The sequence below is a fragment of the Orcinus orca genome, chromosome 1 (assembly GCF_937001465.1).
Source record: "Orcinus orca chromosome 1, mOrcOrc1.1, whole genome shotgun sequence".
Classification (NCBI taxonomy): domain Eukaryota; kingdom Metazoa; phylum Chordata; class Mammalia; order Artiodactyla; family Delphinidae; genus Orcinus; species Orcinus orca.
Window position 1 is genome coordinate 8,016,292 of NC_064559.1, and position 19,273 is coordinate 8,035,564.

The 19,273-nt window shown below is 36.3% G+C and overlaps 2 protein-coding genes across 2 annotated transcripts in view; both read right to left on the bottom strand.

Annotated features, from left to right (window-relative positions):
- The window catches only part of SMYD3 (SET and MYND domain containing 3), a 714,793-nt gene that overhangs the window by 441,988 nt on the left and 253,532 nt on the right, over positions 1-19,273 (bottom strand). The window lies entirely within an intron of this gene.
- On the bottom strand, positions 9,895-10,385 carry LOC101282074 (60S ribosomal protein L23a-like). The gene has a single exon (XM_033430334.2). The coding sequence runs from the start codon at positions 10,368-10,370 to the stop codon at positions 9,900-9,902; it is 471 nt and encodes a 156-aa protein (XP_033286225.1). The 5' UTR covers positions 10,371-10,385; the 3' UTR covers positions 9,895-9,899.

Here is a 19,273-nt window from a genome sequence, read left to right on the forward strand (position 1 = left end):
GGTGGAGCAGCAATACTCATATCAGATAAAATAGACTTTAAAATAAAGAATGTTACAAGAGACAAGGAAGGACACTACATAATGCTCAGGGGATTGATCCAAGAAGAAGATATAATAATTATATATATACACACCCAACATAGGAGCACCTCAGTATATAAGGCAAATGCTAAGAGCTATAAAAGAGGAAATCAACAGTTAACACAATAATAGTGGGGGAATTTAACACCTCACTTACACCAATGGACAGATTATCCAGACAGAAAATGAATAAGGAAACACAAGCTTTAAATGACACGATAGACCAGATACACTTGATTTATATTTATAGGACATTCTATCCAAAACAGCAGATTACACTTTCTTCTCAAGTGCACGGAGAACATTTTCCAGGATAGATCACATCTTGGGTCACAAAACAAACCTCAGTAAATTTAAGAAAACTGAAATCATATCAAGCATCTTTTCTGACCACAATGCTATGAGATTAGAAATAAATTACAGGGGAAAAATATAAAAAACACAAACACATGGAGGCTAAACAATACATTACTAAATAACCAAGAGATCACTGAAGAAATCAAAGAGGAAAGCAAAAAAATACCTAGAGACAAATGACAACGAAAACACAACAATCCAAAACCTGTGGTATGCAGCAAAAGCAGTTCTAAGAGGGGAATTTATAGCAATACAATCTTACCTCAAGAAACAAGAAAATTCTTAAATACACAACCTAACATTACACCTAAAGAAACTAGAGAAAGAAGAACAAACAAAACCCAAAGGTAGTAGAAGGAAAGAAATCATAAAGATCAGAGCAGAAATAAATGAAATAGAAACAAAGAAAACAAAAGCAAAGATCAATAATACTAAAAGCTGGTTCTCTGAGAAGATAAACAAAATTGATAAACCATTAGCCAGGCTCATTAAGAAAAAGAGGGAGAGGACTCAATAAATCAGAAATGAAAAGGGAGAAGTTACAATGGACATCGCAGAAATACAAAGCATCATAAAAGACTACTACAAGCAACTCTATGCCAATAAAATGGACAACCTGGAAGAAATGGAGAAATGCTTAGAAAGGTATAACCTTCCAAGACTGAACCAGGAAGAAACAGAAAATATGGACAGATCAATCAGAAGTAATGAAATTGAAACTGTGATTTAAAATATTCCAACAAACAAAAGTCCAGGACCATATGGTTTCAGAGGTGAATTCTATCAAACATTTAGAGAAGAGCTATCACCCGTCCTTCTCAAACTCTTCCAAAAAATAACAGAAGAAGGAACACTCACAACTCCTTCTAACGAGGCCACCATCACCCTGACAACGAAACCAGACAAAGATACTACAAAAAGAAAATTATAGACCAATATCACTGATTAATATAGATTCAAAAATCCTGAACAAAATACTAGCAAAGAGAATCCAACAACACATTAAAAGGATCATACACAATGATCAAGTGGGATTTATCCCAGGGATGCAAGGATTTTTCAATATATGCAAATCATTCAGTGTGATACACCATATTAGCAAACTGAAGAATAAAAGCTATATGATCATCTCCATAGATGCAGAAAAAGCTTTTGACAAAATTCAACATCCATTTATGACAAAAACTCTCCAGAAAGTGGGCATAGAGGGAACCTACCTCAACATAATAAAGGCCATATACAGCAAACTCACAGCCAACATTGTTCTCAATGGTGAAAAACTGAAAGCATTTCCTCTAAGATCAGGAACAAGACAAGGATGTCCACACTCACCACCATTATTCAACATAGTTTTGGAAGTCACAGCCATGGCAATCAGAGAAGAAAAAGAAATAAAAGGAATACAAATTGGAAAAGAAGAAGTAAAACTGTCACTCTTTGCAGATGACATGATACTATGCATGGAAAATCCTAAAGATGCCACTAGAAAACTACTAGAGCTAATCAATGAATTTGGTAAAGTTGCAGGATACAAAATTAATGCACAGAAATCTCTTGCATTCCTATACACTAACAATGAAAGGTCAGAAAGAGAAATCAAGGAAACAATCCCATTCACCATTGCAACAAAAGAATAAAATACCTAGGAATAAACCTACATAAGGAAGTAAAAGACCTGTACTCGGGAAATTATAAGACACTGTTGAAAGAAATTAAAGATGACACAAACGGATGGAGAGATATACCATGTTCTTGGATTCAAAGAATCAATATTGTGCAAATGACTATATTACCCAAAGCAATCTACAGATTCAGTGCAATCCCGATCAAACTACCAATGGCATTTTTTACAGAACTAGAACAAAAAATCTTAAAATTTGTATGGAGACACAAAAGACCCCGAATAGCCAAAGCAATCTTGAGGGAAACAAACAGAGCTGAATGAATCAGACTTCTTGACTTCAGACTATACTACAAAGCTACAGTCATCAAGACAATATGGGACTGGCACAAAAACAGAAATATAGATCAATGGAACAGGATAGATAGCCCAGAGATAAACCCACGCACCTATGGTCAACTAATCTATGACAAAGGAGGCAAGGATATACAATGGAGAAAAGACAGTCTCTTCAATAAGTGGTGCTGGGAAAACTGGACAACTACATGTAAAAGAATGAAATTAGATCACTCCCTAACACCATACACAAAAATAAACTCAAAATGGATGAAAGACCTAAATGCAAGACCAGACACTATAAAACTCTTAGAGGAAAACATAGGAAGAACACTCTTTGACATAAATCACAGCAAGATCTTTTTTGATCCACCTCCTAGAGTAATGGAAATAAAAACAAAAATAAGCAGTTGGGACCTAATGAAATTTAAAAGCTTTTGCACAGCAAAAGAAACTACAAACAAGACGAAAAGACAACCCTCAGAACGGGAGAAAGTATTTGCAAATGAATCAATGGACAAAGGATTAATCTCCAAAATATATAAACAGCCCATGCAGCTGAATATTAAAAAAACAAACAACCCAATCGAAAAATGGGCAGAAGTCCTAAATAGACATTTCACCAAAGAAGACATACAGATGGCCAACAAACACATGAAAAGATGCTCAACATCACTAACTATTAGAGAAATGCAAATCAAAACTACAATGAGGTATCACTTCACACTGGTTAGAATAGGCATCAACAGAAAATCTACAAACAACAAATGCTGAAGAGGGTGTGGAGAAAAGGGAACCCTCTTGCACTGTTGGTGGGAATGTAAATTGATACAGCCACTATGGAGAACAGTATGGAGGTTCCTTAAAAAGTAAAAATAGAATTACCATATGACCCAGCAATCCCACTACTAGGCATATACCCAGAGGAAACCATAATTCAAAAAGAAAACATGCACCCCAATGTTCATTGCAGCACTATTTACAATAGCCAGGTCATGGAAGCAACCTAAATGCCCATCAACAGACAAATGGATAAAGAAGATGTGGTACATATTTGCAATGGAATATTACTCAGCCATAAAAAGCAACAAAACTAGGTCATTTGTAGAGACATGGGTGGACCTAGGGTCTGTCATACAGACTGAACTAAGTCAGAAAGAGAAAAATAAATATCATATATTAACACATATATGTGGAATCTAGAAAAACAGTATAGATGAACCGGTTTGCAAGGCAGAAACAGAGACACAGATGTAGAGAACAAACATATGGACACCAAGGTGGGAAAGCAAGGGGGGGGTGTGAATTGGGAGATTGGGATTGACATATATACACTAATATGTATAAAATAGATAACTAATAAGAAACTGCTGTATAAAAAATGAAATAAGATAAACTGCTACAAAAAAATTTTTTTAGGAAAAAAAAAAGGAAGTGTCATAAGCCCTACACTAGTTTCTGTCCCAATCATCCTATATTTAACACCTTCCAGTTCACTGAAATTGAAGAATCATTATCAATTTCTGCTGGAATATGAATAACACATTGTCTTCAAGCCAGATTACAATGCCCTATCTATATACTTACTAATGTGTTATTCAACTGAGGAAGATGCAGAATTATAAAATATAATCCCTGCTCTCAAATTACTTATAGTCTGCTTAGGGATACATAACCATACATGGCTATGCAGGTAAATTAAATACAATTGTGGTCCTCAGATGGGCAACAGCAAGGTTCTGGGGGAAATATACATATAGAGGGAGCCATCTCCACTCATCAGTTTCATGGCAGTGCCACATCCTATCAGAGCTCCCCACCAAGGAAGGAAGTGAAATCACTGTTTGGTTGCAGTCAACATCGAAGTTTATCAGAAGAACAAAATATTTGCTGAACTTAAGGTCCTGAGTCTTTGTGTCTTGGGGTTTGTTCTGGTCTTGGTTTCCTATTTAAATTTTGTTTTCCTGTCCTGGATATTTTTAATGTACCATATGTACTTTTACTGTAGGCTTTCTCAAACCCTCTATGGAACAAACTGGAGCACAAATATGATTAAACAACCAAATGAAAAACAAATAAATGAGTACATTTTAAAAATTTTGTTATTACCATCACTAAAAACAAATGAATATCTGGGCAGGAAAACATGGTTAAATTAGTAATTGACTGAGACCTTGGCCTTCTATGTTATCTATGATTACCTGGTTGAACTTGCACTTACAGAGTTGGAAAAACTGTAGCTGTAACTTTTCATACAGTATTCAGAGTAAAGTCTGACCATGAAAGAATCACCTTTGCAATACTGAGAAATAAGGTCCTCAGTGGGGATGAGTACCACCACTCAAGGGTGGTGTAGAAATGTCATAAGGCTTACTCAGAACCACAACATTTTTCAAACATTTTCTACTTTAAATCTCAAGTTTTGACCTCTTAGATACAAGTTGCTATTATTTTGTTGAGATGTTTCATTTATAAAATGTTTCACTTCTCTCTCCCTTTGGGGGCTGGGGATTATCCTGAGGGTGTTGAGTGTCTGCTCTTTTCTTAATATAGTAGAAAGTATATACTTTAGCCTGTTCCAAAGTATTTTTGTTCCCAATCTTTATTCTAATTTTTAAGTTTCACTTTATTTGGAGATGAAACCATAAGGAAAAAATAAAAGCTAGTAGCTGTTTAATTCCTTCAGCAACTTTATAGATTCCAGGTTCTTGGTCTGTTTGGCCATAGTAGAATTTATGAAAATCTAAAACATTAACGATGCCTGAAAGGCAGGCTGCCACACAGAGATGAACACATTGCCTGGTCTGATAGCAGAATTATAGAAATTTGAAACCTCAGCATTTTGAAGATCATTAAGCTATCATTTTTGTATGCATTCAGAATATTTCACGAATAATGTTTAGATGGAGTTCATATAAACCCAATTCATATTAGAACTGAAATATTTTTTCTTTATAGAAAACGTAACTAGACAGTAAAAACAGATGTTTAAATATTTATAGTAGGCAACAGAAAACACTGTGGAAAAATTCAGTAAAAGCAGTGTTAGTAGTGCTTCCTGTCCCTTTTTATAGTACGGAAAAATATGAAGCACAAAGAATGTGATTATATATGCAGAAGATCAGCTCTTATGGTGTAAATTTTATATCTGCCATTACAGACCAACAAAGCATCTTTCACTGTCAAATTGAGTTAGCTGTGGAGCATATCACGGATGGCTTTAAAGCTATTTTCCATTAATAATAAGGCATTTAAAAATATGAAAATAAATTATCACAGTATATACCACTGGTGCTTTCAGTTTGCTGATTTGCGTGAATTAAATCCTATTTATAGGGTAGCATTATTGAAAGTGAATGGAGGAAAATGATCCAGAAAATCAGGACTTCTTTCACATTCACAAATTGGAAGCCTCATTCTCTCCAATGAAGTGAGTCAGCACTTCAGAATTAAAAATTCTACTCTGCAGCTAGTCTCAAGGTACATTTTAAATGGGGTCACTCAAGAAAGTGAAAAGTGCAATGCAATTGCATTTAAGTTCCTTGGACTCTTTCAGGTGTGGGAGTTGAGTGATGAGTAGCTGATACGTGAACTGTAGCTAACCCCTTTTATAGCATATTTTTAGAGTTCAATAAAATAAAGGAGGGAAGTGTTTTGTGTTAATGTTTCCTGTGTATAAGAGATGATAATAAAATATTTTTTACATGGAAACTAATTTAGCAGAGATTCTCTTAATATATATTTTCCTTTTTATCTATTATTATCCTTCTCCTAAACCACTAGGCTAGGCAAAGTCTGTAACAGTGGTCGATTGAATCTGCGGTTGCCTGGACATATGTTTTAAATTTGACCCAAATTACGCATACGACCCAAAAGTATGCATGGACAGAGTATAAAGCTTTTATTGATGATAGGCTACATTTCAGGTTGTATTTCACATTAGATTGAGAGGTGAGTTGGCTTTTACCCTTAAAATAATCACCTTTTACCTCCAAATAAGAGGGAAAAAGATATTTTAAAACCTTGAAAATGTTTCTTTCTGACTTAACGCTCAATCTGTTGTGTTCTCTGTCCATGAACTAAGAATTCTTTCTGCACCAACTTTTCAAGGCAGGAATCAAAACAATATTGAAATAGTTAAACTTTTTCCTAAGAATTGCCCCATGATTTAAAAAAGAAAAAATTCAATATATGGACAAACTAATAGAATAAATATAGCCAAAGACTGACTTTGAAAGTAAAGTTCAGAAAAACTCCCCGAATATGTATGAAAAAAGTCTAAGTAATGGATAATTTCGGAAATAAGACTTTGAGGTTAACATCTAGGAAGATCAAGATCTTTTTATTAGGATTTTCAGAAGCAGATAATAGTCAAAACAGAGGGGAGAAAATAATAAATGAAATCATAGAAGAATTCTACACAAAGCCGATAAAAGCTATACCAGTATTCAGACTGAAAAAACTCACTATGTGTTGGGTCAGATTAAAAAAAAAATCTAATAGTCAGATATTACTATTCTCAGTTATAATTCCATGGATTAAAAAATGTGTGTGTGTGCGTGTGTGTGTGTGTGTATCCCTACATACTTCCAGAGAGAAAACAGTAAGCTGCAAAAGATACAAGAACTACACTAAAATTACATTTCTCACGAGCCACACTGGATTCTAGAAGATAATGGAGCAATATTTTCAAAGTTCTCAGGGAAAAAAACTTTAGCCAAAAATCTTTTGTCGTCAAAACTATCTATTAATTAAGGCAACAATAAAAAATATTCAAATATGCATGGATATAAGCCATTTAATACTATCCACAATTCCTATATGAAAAACAAATATTTGGAGAGTTACTTAAATGAAATGACCAAGAATCTAAGAAAAGAGATAACTTGAGATGTCAGAAACAACAGCAGCAGACTGAATCCGCTTGACCTTGATTCTTGGAATATTTTCCTTTAAAGAAGACAGGATTAATGGCATATCCTCTTCTGTGGGTCTGTTCACCTTGCCACCATACTTAGTTCTATGCTTAATAATATTTATATAATTAGAATATTGTAAATGCTGTCTATTGGTTTTTTAGCCTCCTAAACTCAACTAATGAGAAAGTACAGAGGACTGAGTTGTAGTTATGGAAAAGAATTTAATAGTTTATGGCAATGTAAAATAATACTATAAGAAAAATCAAGAAATGTAGGAACATATTATTTAAAACTATGATGGTAGGCATCAGAAGAACAAAAATAATACACTTTAGAAGCGTTTGGGTTTTTTTTCAGAGAGAGTGATGTTGGAGGAACATTTTCATTTTATACTTAAAAAAACTATATGCATATATTACTTTCCTAGTTCTAAGAAAAGCTTAAAATTTAAAGGGCACTTCCATCAATAGGGGATTGTTAGACTATAGTTCTTCTTTATAATGCAGCAGATAAAACAAATGATAATACTAATGTATTGCTGAAATCAATATTTTTTTTTTTTTTTTTTTTTTTTTTTTTTTTTTTTTTTTTGGCGGTACGTGGGCCTCTCACTGCTGCGGCCTCTCCCGCTGCGGAGCACAGGCTCCGGACGCGCAGGCTCAGCGGCCATGGCTCACGGGCCCAGCCGCTCCGCAGCATGCGGGATCCTCCCAGACCGGGGCACGAACCCGCGTCCCCCGCACTGGCAGGCGGACTCCCAACCACTGCGCCACCAGGGAAGCCCTGAAATCAATATTTTTAAGGGAATAAAGTTGCCATATGGATGGACGGCATGACATAATCTAGGTTAAAATGCTTTGATGTTTACATATATTCATGTGAAAAGAAGTCTAGGAGGCTACAGAGCTACTCTCACTTCTTCTTCTAGTTCTACAGATATTTAAAGGTTTACAGGGGCTTTTAATAATCACCTCTGCAGTTGTAACACTCAATAAAGACATTTTGAAAAATGAAATTATTTGAAGCCCAGAAAAGGGGAATGACTTGACCCTGACCAGATCAGCCAGGAAGCAAGTGGCAGAATCAAAACTGAAATCCAGTCAGTACTGGGGTTGCCAAGGCTTGGGAAATTTTAGCCCGCCTCTCCAAATTTCCATCAGCCTTCCTAAGCCACCCCTAATAAAAATGTTAACAACAACATCAACAATAACAATGACAAATATATGTGTTAAGTTTTATGTAAAGTGTGAATAAAAGTATCTTCAGGGGAAAAATAAGTCTATATCTCTGCCATCTTGGTGTGGGATCGGGATGATAAGGAAAGGCTTAATAAAGGAGGTGACTGCTGAGTAAAGCCTTGGACAACGGGCATAGTTTGTGACAGACCAAGGTGAGAGCAGAGCTGTGGTCAGAGTTATTCCAGGTACTGCAAGGGCACCAAAAAAGAACTTGTATGACAAAGGCAGTCTTTTCTGTTACTATTCATGTTTCTTGTGAAATAAAACCGCAGGTACCATAAGATCAAGGATCCCACCACAAGGACAAAGACAAAAGCCAGGTGGTAAAGGGGAAGAGAAGAGAAAGATCATATTAAAAAATTTTTTGGACTAAAGAAGGCCATAGTAATTGAATGTAAACCTTAGCCCTGGCTTTCCTAGCAGCTGGAAAGAAAGTGAAATCATTGTCTGGTAGCAGTCAACATCTCAGTTTATCAGAAGAACAAAATAATGCTATGTGCTAAATCAAAGACATTAGTAATATGCTGTGGGAAAGTAGAATGCTGTAATTCTGACTAGATGGTCAGGAAAGGCATCACAAAGGAGGTAGACCGTGAACTGCATTGAGAAGATTTTGCCTAGCAGAGGGGACAAGTAGAAAGAACATCATAAATACAGAGATGAAGATTGGACAGAAGCTGGATTACGGAGCAGTCATGTCATGGGATAACTTAGTTTAACAATCTCCCCTTTTCTAGAAACATTTACCAAACGCTCATTTCTGAGCTATATGGCCCTGCTGACTGATGCCTAACCCAAACCAGTCCAAACAGATTCCCATTCTAGGGTACAAAGGTTTGAAACAGAGACACTCAGAGACAGGACACTGCTGGAGTGGTCGCATCTAAGGGAGCATTCCAGAGGATGTGCAGGTCCACGAGTTCTGACTTAGCTACCAAGGAATTTGTTTGATCTCATGAAATAATCCAAGGTTCTACCAACTAATTCCCCTTTGACCTAAGCTAGCCAGAGTTGGTTTCTGTTACACTCAATACCAAGTCTCTTAATTAACATACTATCTTGGGGAAATGGCTGTGGCTGCACAGGAAGGAGAGTGATGTCATGTGGTAGGAACTGCTCGAGGCCTTGAATGCTGGATCAAGGTGAGCCGTTAGTCCAAAGGGCAGAACTTCGGTCTGGTTTATGAGCCAAGTTTTAATGTAATATGGATCCAGGAACATAGGGTCTTTTGGTTCCACTAAGCCTACAGCATGTATCTTGACTGCAAAGAAAAATATCTTGCATCGCTTTTTTTTTTTTATATATAGTGAAAACTTTTATATTTAGAATTAGTCAGCTGGACTCAGTTTAGATGATCCCAATTTTGTTGGCAACATCCAAAGCGTCATAGTCAGGAGCCAGTCGAACATATGCCTTCTTCTCTCCATCAGGCCTGATCAGGGTGTTGACCTTAGCCACGTCAGTGTCATAGAGCTTTTTCACGGCCTGTTTAATTTGGTGCTTGTTGGCCCTGACATCCACAATGAACACCAGTGTGTTGCTGTCTTCTATTTTCTTCATGGCTGACTCGGTGGTGAGGGGGAACTTGATGATGGCATAGTGGTCAAGCTTGTTTCTCCTAGGGGTGCCCTTCTGAGGATATTTGGGCTGCTTCCTGAGCCGCGGTGTTTTGGGCCGTTGGAAGGTGGGTGACGTCCGGATCTTCTTTTTTGTGTGGCTGTGGACGCCTTTCAACGCTGCTTTCTTGGCCTTCAAAGGCTTTGCTTTGGCTTCGGCTTTGGGAGGGGCAGGGACTTCCTTCTTCGCCTTCGGCGCCATCTTCCTGCATCGCTTTTTAACCAAAATTCAAGTGTGCAGCTCTGGGATGATCCCAGTCATACCATACTGTAGGGTAGATCTGCTCACACTTCCCTTTCCTTTACCCTTTCCTTTTCTCCCCTTCCTTTCCCTTCCCTTCATTGATTGAAACATCTAAGTTTCAGTAAGGTTTCTGATTTAAAGGAACACTATGGTGCATCCTCCTGTATCACAAATAATTACATCCTTAATTTATTTTGTAAGTCAAGGGCATTTGTGAATGAGAATTTTCTCTAGCCAGACGTACATATGGAAATTGATACATACCGAAGTCCTACATCTAATGAACTCATTACTGGGACTGTGCTGTGAAGAAAAGAGAAATAATGGCCATCTCTCCCTCTGATTATGTGTGGTTATCACAAGATCTATAATTTGTAACAAAGGTTTACTCCAGGGAAGTCAGTGGCCATGAGCCTGGCTGACCCCAGTTCACATGGGAACCAACCACTGATATGGCATGTAAAAAAGGACAAGCAATTCAAGAGATGACAAAGCCTGAGAGGTTACCAGAAAATGAAATTGGAGAGTGGGAGGTGACAGCCAAGTTACTAAGCTGCCCTTACCAATTTAGTATACAAATGAGAAAAGAGTCAAACATACAGCTTCATCCATGACAAAACTGGGTAATGAGCTTTTCGTCAAATGTAAGGGACCAGACTGAATTAAAGAGCAATCTTTTTCACTGTGCAGGCAACAAATGGCTAAATAATTAGGGAATGGGAGGGCTTCTACTTAATAACCTAAGGGATTTAGGGCCTTCACCTTCTTAAGATCATGTCACCACCTGGGCAGAGTATGAATTACACACTAGTACAGCATTCTCATTTGAGTTGCAGCATTAATATTGACGAGATGTTCTGACCCAAGAGAGAAATGTGACATGAAATCACAGGAATTTATTTTCCAACAGCTTAAAAAAATAAAAAAAGACAATAAATCAGGGTGTGATGCTCACTTGAGATGGAGTTTGGGTGGGGACTACAGAGGGTAAATAGGCACTTTTATTTCTTCCTGATAAAATTACCATCTTGGTGTTAGCACCCAGGGTGGTACCAGGCTGACGGTGGTATACCCAAAACGAACATGCCAAGAACCAGGCAGCTGCCAACAAAGGAGAAGAGGTCAAGACCAAGACTCCAGTTAGCTGGGAGATGTGGAACTTGAAGAAGCCCCACTGATTCAGTGAAAAGAAGGTGATTTCCTTGATAACAATGGCACCTCCAAAACTGTACATCTCCAATCCATAAGCTCCAGCCTACAATTATGATTACCAATGCTGTTTATTTTAAAAAAACACTTAAATTATAAAGATATTCAAGTATACTTATGACATATAATGTACAAATAAAGGAAAATAGAGAATTTTAAGTATAGTCTATAAAATTTATTGTTCAAAGGTATTCTTTACATTGAATAAATATAAATGTGTATTATATTGAATTGGACATTGCTCTAGTTATTCAAATGAGATCCTACCTGGAGTACAAATATACATTTCTCTACTGGACAGTCCAACTGAGTCTATTTGAGTAGCTAAGGTTCCTGTCATAGTGGAAAGAGCACCAATCCCAAGTAATGAGGTTTCCAAGTGGAGTCATTATCATAAGTGGAGAAATTCAATCCATGCTCCATATTACTTCAGAGCCAGTATAACTTATGAAGAGTGAATTATTCATGTTATATATTATATACTTGTTATGATCAAAAAAGCTTCATATTCATAAATGAATTCTATCAAATGAAATAAATGGCACTTACTAGGCACTTTATAATGTGCATTAATAGTATAACTATAATTTTTATTTAATCCCCACAGGAGCCCTATGAAGTTGCTATTTTTAGCATCCTCATTTTACAGATGTGGAAACTAAGGCATAGAGAAGATGTCCAAATGACACAGTGTTTCTGCCAAAATTCAAGCCCAACTTGCCTGATTCCAACATTTTAAACTGTTGAATATGATTATAGTATCTGAAGTAGGGATGAAGACATCTGAATTCCAATTATTCAGATAAGTAAATGCTTTTATGGAGAAAATAACATTCAGCATATGTCTTGGTTAGCTACAGATGTCAAATACCCAGATTACACATCCAACCACTAAATGTACTAATAGGCCAAATGCTAAAACAACTTCCTTATTAGGCTTGAAGGTTATAGAGCTGTGAATACACTTGGCTCCTGATCTGAATTCAGGCTGCTACTCCGCTATGTCCGTTGTGTCGTATGACTTTGCACTCAGCCCCCAGAGGAACCGCAATGAAAAATTAGCTGCTCAGTATAACAAGTTGCCAGATGCTGGACTCCAGCAGGTTACGGCATCTCAAAGTCCTTGTGCAGCTTGGGAGGAAATATCCCGAGCCCCAGATCTCGAACTTCATGTGTTATAAGTACAATGCTAAAAACTCAAGTTTCATTTCTTGTGATTAAATACACGACCTTAAAAGGCTTTTTAAAGAAAAGAAAAACTACTGTAACACTTTTTATTTTCTAGCTAAGTGTCACCTATTTTCTTCACAGGGATAAATTCAAGTGGGTTAGAATGTCTGCTTTGAAAATTTTTAGTAGTCTTTTCCTCCTAAAAGAATCCACGGGGACTTCCCTGGCAGTCCAGTAGTTAAAGACTCTGTGCCTCCAATGCAGGGAGTGCGGGTTCAATCCCTGGTCGGGGAACTAAGATCCCACATGCTGCGTGGCACGGCCAAAAAGTAAAAAAAAAAAAGGTTTGGGTCTCAATTTAAATAGTTATCAGGGAGTGAGGGTATCTCTTTTGATAACAAATTCTGAAGTAAAAGATTAGGACATTGAGTCATTGAGAAAGTGTTTGGGAGTAAACTGTTTCATAAAACTGAAAAATAACCACAAGAAAGCGACGCTGGGGCCAGTAAGACAAAGACTGATGATTTAACGATTTTGCCCAGACTGTTTCCTGACCACATAATCAAATCATGCCCTCTAACTAATGTAATATACACAGGAAAAGTCTGGTCACAAAACAGAATCTGGGCTCTGATGCACTGATTTTGGATTTTGAAAAGATTTCACAAGATTTAAAATCTTCCTGTCTCATCCAAAAGTTGCTCTTCTTTCCAACTCAAAACTTCTCCAGAGACAATATTTTATTGGAAAGTAATTTTGACGAAATCAGGCCAATTAGTACACACAAACTAATTTCTCTAAGTCTGGAAACTTCACTTCAATTCAGATCTAAGTGCCTGCTTTCACTAGTTCACAAAGGCTGCCTCTTCTGCATGGTTTTCCTGATAAAGCTTAGTCTGAGTCATCTGTTCCACCATCAACTACTGATCAGTATTTAAATACTTCTTTTCCTAAACCAAAGCTGCTCCTGGGTTTCCTTGTGCTTATGTTCTAATCCTCACGTGATAGCTCTGCATTCAAGCTCCGAAAGCCTGGATTGTAGACCCACATCTCTGGGCAAATCATGTAACCAATCTGGCCTCACCTTCCTCATCTAAAGAATGAGGAAACCATCTACCTGCTTCACAGTGTTCTGAGGATCAACTGAGATCATGAACAAGATGTGAAAATTGTAAGGGCAACAAAACATAGGATGATATCACTATTATTGTTATGCAACATTCCACACAAGATGTAGAAAAGACATAAAATTTACATGAATTTTTCCCCAGGTTTTAATTCATGAAAAAGTGCCCAGAATGGACCTTTATACAGTGTTGTTGTTGTTGTTTTAATTTCCTCAATGCACTGGAAAAAATATTCCTGAAAAAAATGATAGGTTCTGTAAAAGTCTTCATTTAAAGTCATATTTGAGAATCATGGTGCAGCATGATTAAACAGTTTTTATCTAAAGCAACATCAAAATACAGCTTCTCTTTCCCCTTTAAAAAAAGTTTGTCTCTGTGTGTGTGTGTATGTGTGTGTGTGTTGTGTGTTGTGTGCATGTGTGTTTATGTACTTTGAAAACTTATTTTCCTTATCAGTTAATAATATAAGGTCACATTAAGTCTATTGCCCTTACCTTTCACTGCAATATATCTGCTTTGACAACTGTTTCTTAGATAGGATATTCTATGAACTTGCAAGTTACTTCCCCCTATCAGTGATCTTGTCCTTTTTATATTAAACTTTGTCTCTTTTCTGCTGATAGCAGTTCCCCCAGGTAGTCAAATCTGGTCCATGTTAACTTGCCTCTAAACTGAGCTGCTTGTGGAAATGTGCCATTATGGAGTCCACTAGTCATTTTAAGTACTTGCAGGGTGAATTCAAACGCATTCCTTTCCATCCCCTTTTTCTTCATTCTCCCACCAACTCTACTTTCTCCTTTCTCTTTCTCTTGATACACAGCTGCAAAAATGTCTCAAAAACTCTTGCTATGAAATCTACATTTAAAAAATGGACTTCTCTATATTCACATGATATACTGATTCTCCAGTCTAACACTTCTCTACAAATTTGGCAACACTATCTAATCTATCCTCACCTTGTGTCTACTGTGACTCCTTTGAAATTTCATTTTCATAGTCCAATACTCACATCTTCAACTATTTCTTGAGAAATTTGGTTGTCATGGAATGTCTATCGAAAGAAAAGCAACTAAGTTCAGAACACTATTTTCAGTGACTGCAAAACTACAGCACGCAATGCAGATAATTTTTCTCATAAGCTAGGTGTAAAGACATATAATGTGCAAACTTCATAAGAGAATATTTTATTTTGAAAAATAAATCTTCACCAGACCAAACACATAAGTTTACAGAAAACCAGTAAGACATCATTACACTTATATAACACCTTGAATAATCCCAAAGGAGCCCGCTGGTAACATCAGAAAGAGTCAATAGGGTTGTATCACTGACAAAATGGTAGCATGTGTCTAATGGAATCAGAAATTAAATTACAACTGAAGTTCCATTTCTTAAGGCTATTTTCATGCATTTATAATTTTACCAAGCAAAACAAGAAAAAAGTAAGTTTGATAGATACTTTTAAAGATGACTATGAAACTTTAGACTGTAAATACAACTGTCCTAAATCAAACTTTAAAAAGGCAGCCATCTGGCACCAAAAGCAAAGGCAACAAAAGCAAAAATAAACAACTGGACCACATCAAGCTAAAAAGTTACTTCACAACAAAGAAAATCATGAACAAAATGAAAAGGCAACCTACCATATCGGAGACAATATCTGCAAATCATGTATCAGATAACAGGTTAATATTCAAAATATATAAAGAGCTCCAACAACTTAACAGTAAAACAACAAACAACCTAATTAAAAAATGGGCAGAGGACACAAATAGACATTTTTCCAAAGAAGATGTAAACAGATGGAGATGGCCCACAGACACATGGAAAGGTACTCAACACCACAAATTATGAGAGAAATACAAATCAAAGCCACAGAAAGATATATCATACCTGTCAGAATGACTATTATCAAAAGGACAAGAAATAGGGCTTCCCTGGTGGCGCAGTGGTTGAGAGTCCGCCTGCCGATGCAGGGGACACGGGTTCGTGCCCCGGTCCGGTAAGATCCCACATGCCGTGGAGCGGCTGGGCCCGTGAGACATGGCCGCTGAGCCTGTGCGTCCAGAGCCTGTGCTCCGCAATGGGAGAGGCCACAACAGTGAGAGGCCCATGTACCACAAAAAAAAAAAAAAAAAAAAAAAAAGACAACAAATAACAAGTGTTGGTGAGAATAAATAAATACACATACATATATTGGAATGTTATTCAGCCATGAAAAAGAAAGACATCTCACCATTTGAGACAACAGGGATGGACCTTGAGAGCATTATGCTAAGTGAAATAAATCAGACAGAAAAAGATAAATACTTTATGATCTCACTTATATGTGGAATCTTAAAAAACAACAACAACTGAGCTCATACATACAGAGAACACACTGGTGGTTGCCAGAGGTGGAGGGTTGGGGGAGGACAAAATGGGTTAAGGGGGCCAAAAGGTACAAACTTCCAGTTATAAATAAGTCAAGAGGATGTAATGGACAGCCTGGTGACTACAATTAGTAATGCCGTATTGCATATTTGCAAGTTGCTAAGAGAGAAAATCTTCAAAGTTCTCATAAAGAAAAAGTCTGTAAGGATGTACAGTGACAGATGTTAACTAGACTTATTGTGGTGATAATTTGCAATACACACAAATATTGAATCATTATGTTGTACACCTGAAACGAATATAGTGTTGTATGTCATTTATACCTCAATAAAAACCAAAAAAGGTAGCCATCTTTGAATAATAGTTAATAGCTTTAAGAGATCAATAAACTAAAATGAAAACCAGAATGCCAACTACTTTAAGCTCTTCTAACAATTAAAGACACCCTACATGTAGTTCTGGAAGTTTGTTTCAGATGTGATTTCTTAATTCAAAGAAAATCAATAGGTAGAACCAACACAAATTTGAGTTGGGAGTGGGTAGTCTATTTGAGTTGGAGGTGAGGATTGTGTTGCTGGATTTGAGGTTTGGGGGTGAGGGAAAGGAACTTCACAGAAGAACAACTTTTTTTCTCATAGTAGAAAGTAACCTGAGTTGACTTCAAATAGTAGTGCCTTCCTTGAGATATTTATAGGTAGGTTGTAGATATAAGACACATCTACAGAATGTTATCACTTTGTGATTGGAGCTCATCTCAAGTGCAACAACAGCTGGCCTGCATGCCTAAAAGGGCCCTTGACAGTGTACTATTTCAGTTGACTTTGAAGGGTTTCATCCTTTATTCCCATTTCCCTACTCTACTCTACATATCATACAATAACAAAAAGATAACACTTACACAGTGTTTGCACAGGTGGGAACTATTATTATACCCATTTTTCAGGTAAAGAAACTGAAGCACAGAGAAATCAGTAACTTGCCCAAGGTCATACATTCAGTGGTAGGAACAAATCATATGTATAATTACATTGACTCCAAAATATAATGAAATAAATTTGTTCTCTGTTAAAGATTTGTTTAATTCTGCTCTGAGTAGTACATTCTATTGTTTTAGATTCATTCCCTTTACTGAAAGCAGATTTCTTTTCAGATTCATTTAGCCAGATTTTACTACCTACATTAAACCTATCACTGGGTACAAAGCAACTGGTGTTAATGAGGCCTTGGTTACTGTAAGCAATGTAGTGTATAAAGCAGAGGCATCTTTTCATAAATACTCCTTTCATAGAAGAAACAAAGGCATATTTCAAAAAAGAGAATTTGTGGATTTCAGTTATAGATTCTGTCTGAAATAAATATATTCATATATGACTTATCATATTTAAGTATGCACTAGCAGAACAAATCCTATTAATCCATAGTAAATAAACACTCAGTTCTATTACAATACATGGAAGTCATCAAGCAGACAATACTTTTTTCATTAAACCCTGAATCATTGTGTCCTGCCAGCAGCATGAAATAAATTAATGTTTAATATTTAATACTATATGATGGTAATAATGAACCAAATATGTATTTTAAATTTTATTTTATTTGACATTTCAATTTTAACTCAAAAGTATTTCTAAAAGGGTTGAAAATATGTGCTTGAAAGTAATAGTTTAAATTTAATAAGTGTTTCTGGCTTTTTAATGCCACCTTACGGTCATAGCATTCGATCCTTTAATGATGATTCAAATCCAATTTCAGAAAATGTGAGGCATTTTTAGCATTAAAGATATGATAATCTTCAAACGAAGACATCCATAAAATCAAAAAATATAGAAAGGTCATCAAATGACCTATGGGATTTTCAAAATTATGTATAAAATGATCAGTTTAGCAATCAAAGTTTTTAGATGGTTAAATTTAAAGATAGACAAAGCACAAAACACATTATTAAAATATGAATTGACCTTAAGCGAAAACACAGCTTTGCATTTAGCATATTTCACACTAGCAATTCTTCTTAAAAACAGCAATAGGGACCAAAACGAATCAGTTCACTGTTGTCTAAAAGGAAAAACAGATCATTTTCTCTTCCTATTAAGAAAGAGAGGAAAAAGTTCTTTAAAATATGTGGCATTCTGTGCAGATGGGCACAAACAGCAGCCTGTGTCACACATACATCACATCCCTTTGGCATCACTAGGCTTTACTTCTGTCGATTTTCAATCACGAGGCAAAAATGCAATAAATCTGTTTATAAGAACCATAAAATGTGTAGAAGTGAGGAAAAAATAAGCTGTTGAAATTTCAATACCTACACATCTCTTTCTGTATCCAAATTTTAATCCAATAATACAATTCTGCTGCTTCTGCTCATTTCCCATGTTCTTTTGTTATTATAGAGGACATCTAAATGTAAAAATATTTCATGGGTTTAAGCAATAAATTTGTGAACAAGAGAAGGAGAATTAAGTATGAGGGCAGATGCGGGGGAGTGTGTGGGTGTGTTTGCATGTGTTTTCTTCTTAGAGTCCCAAATCCCTTTGGATTATTAGTGAAGCTCAGACAGAACTTTAAAGCAAATACAGGGAAATGACAACTAAAGTCCAACTTCATAATGTATAAGAATCCCCTGTCCTAAACCTTGACACGCCTTGAGAAGAGGGAAAGGTGTTCTTTATTTTTCACTATTTTACTAACAATTATTTTAACCATCTGATATGTGTCAGACACACTCCTGGACACACTTCCATATTTTACCTCATTTAATATTTTTTTTAAAAAATTTTTAAACATTTTATGTAATTTTTAAAGGTTACTTTCCATTCACAGTTATTACAAAATATTGGCTATATTCTCTGTGCTGTACAGTAAATCCTTGAGCAATTTTACACCCAATAGTGTGTATTAGGTTGACCCAAAAGTTCGTTCGGGTTCTTCCAAAAGACTGTGTGGAGAAACCTGAATGAGCTTTTTGGCCAACCCAATACC

What these genes read in the sequence shown, in the direction of transcription:
- LOC101282074 (XM_033430334.2), bottom strand. Translation starts at nt 10,370, where the DNA reads ATGGCGCCGAAGGCGAAGAAGGAAGTCCCTGCCCCTCCCAAAGCCGAA.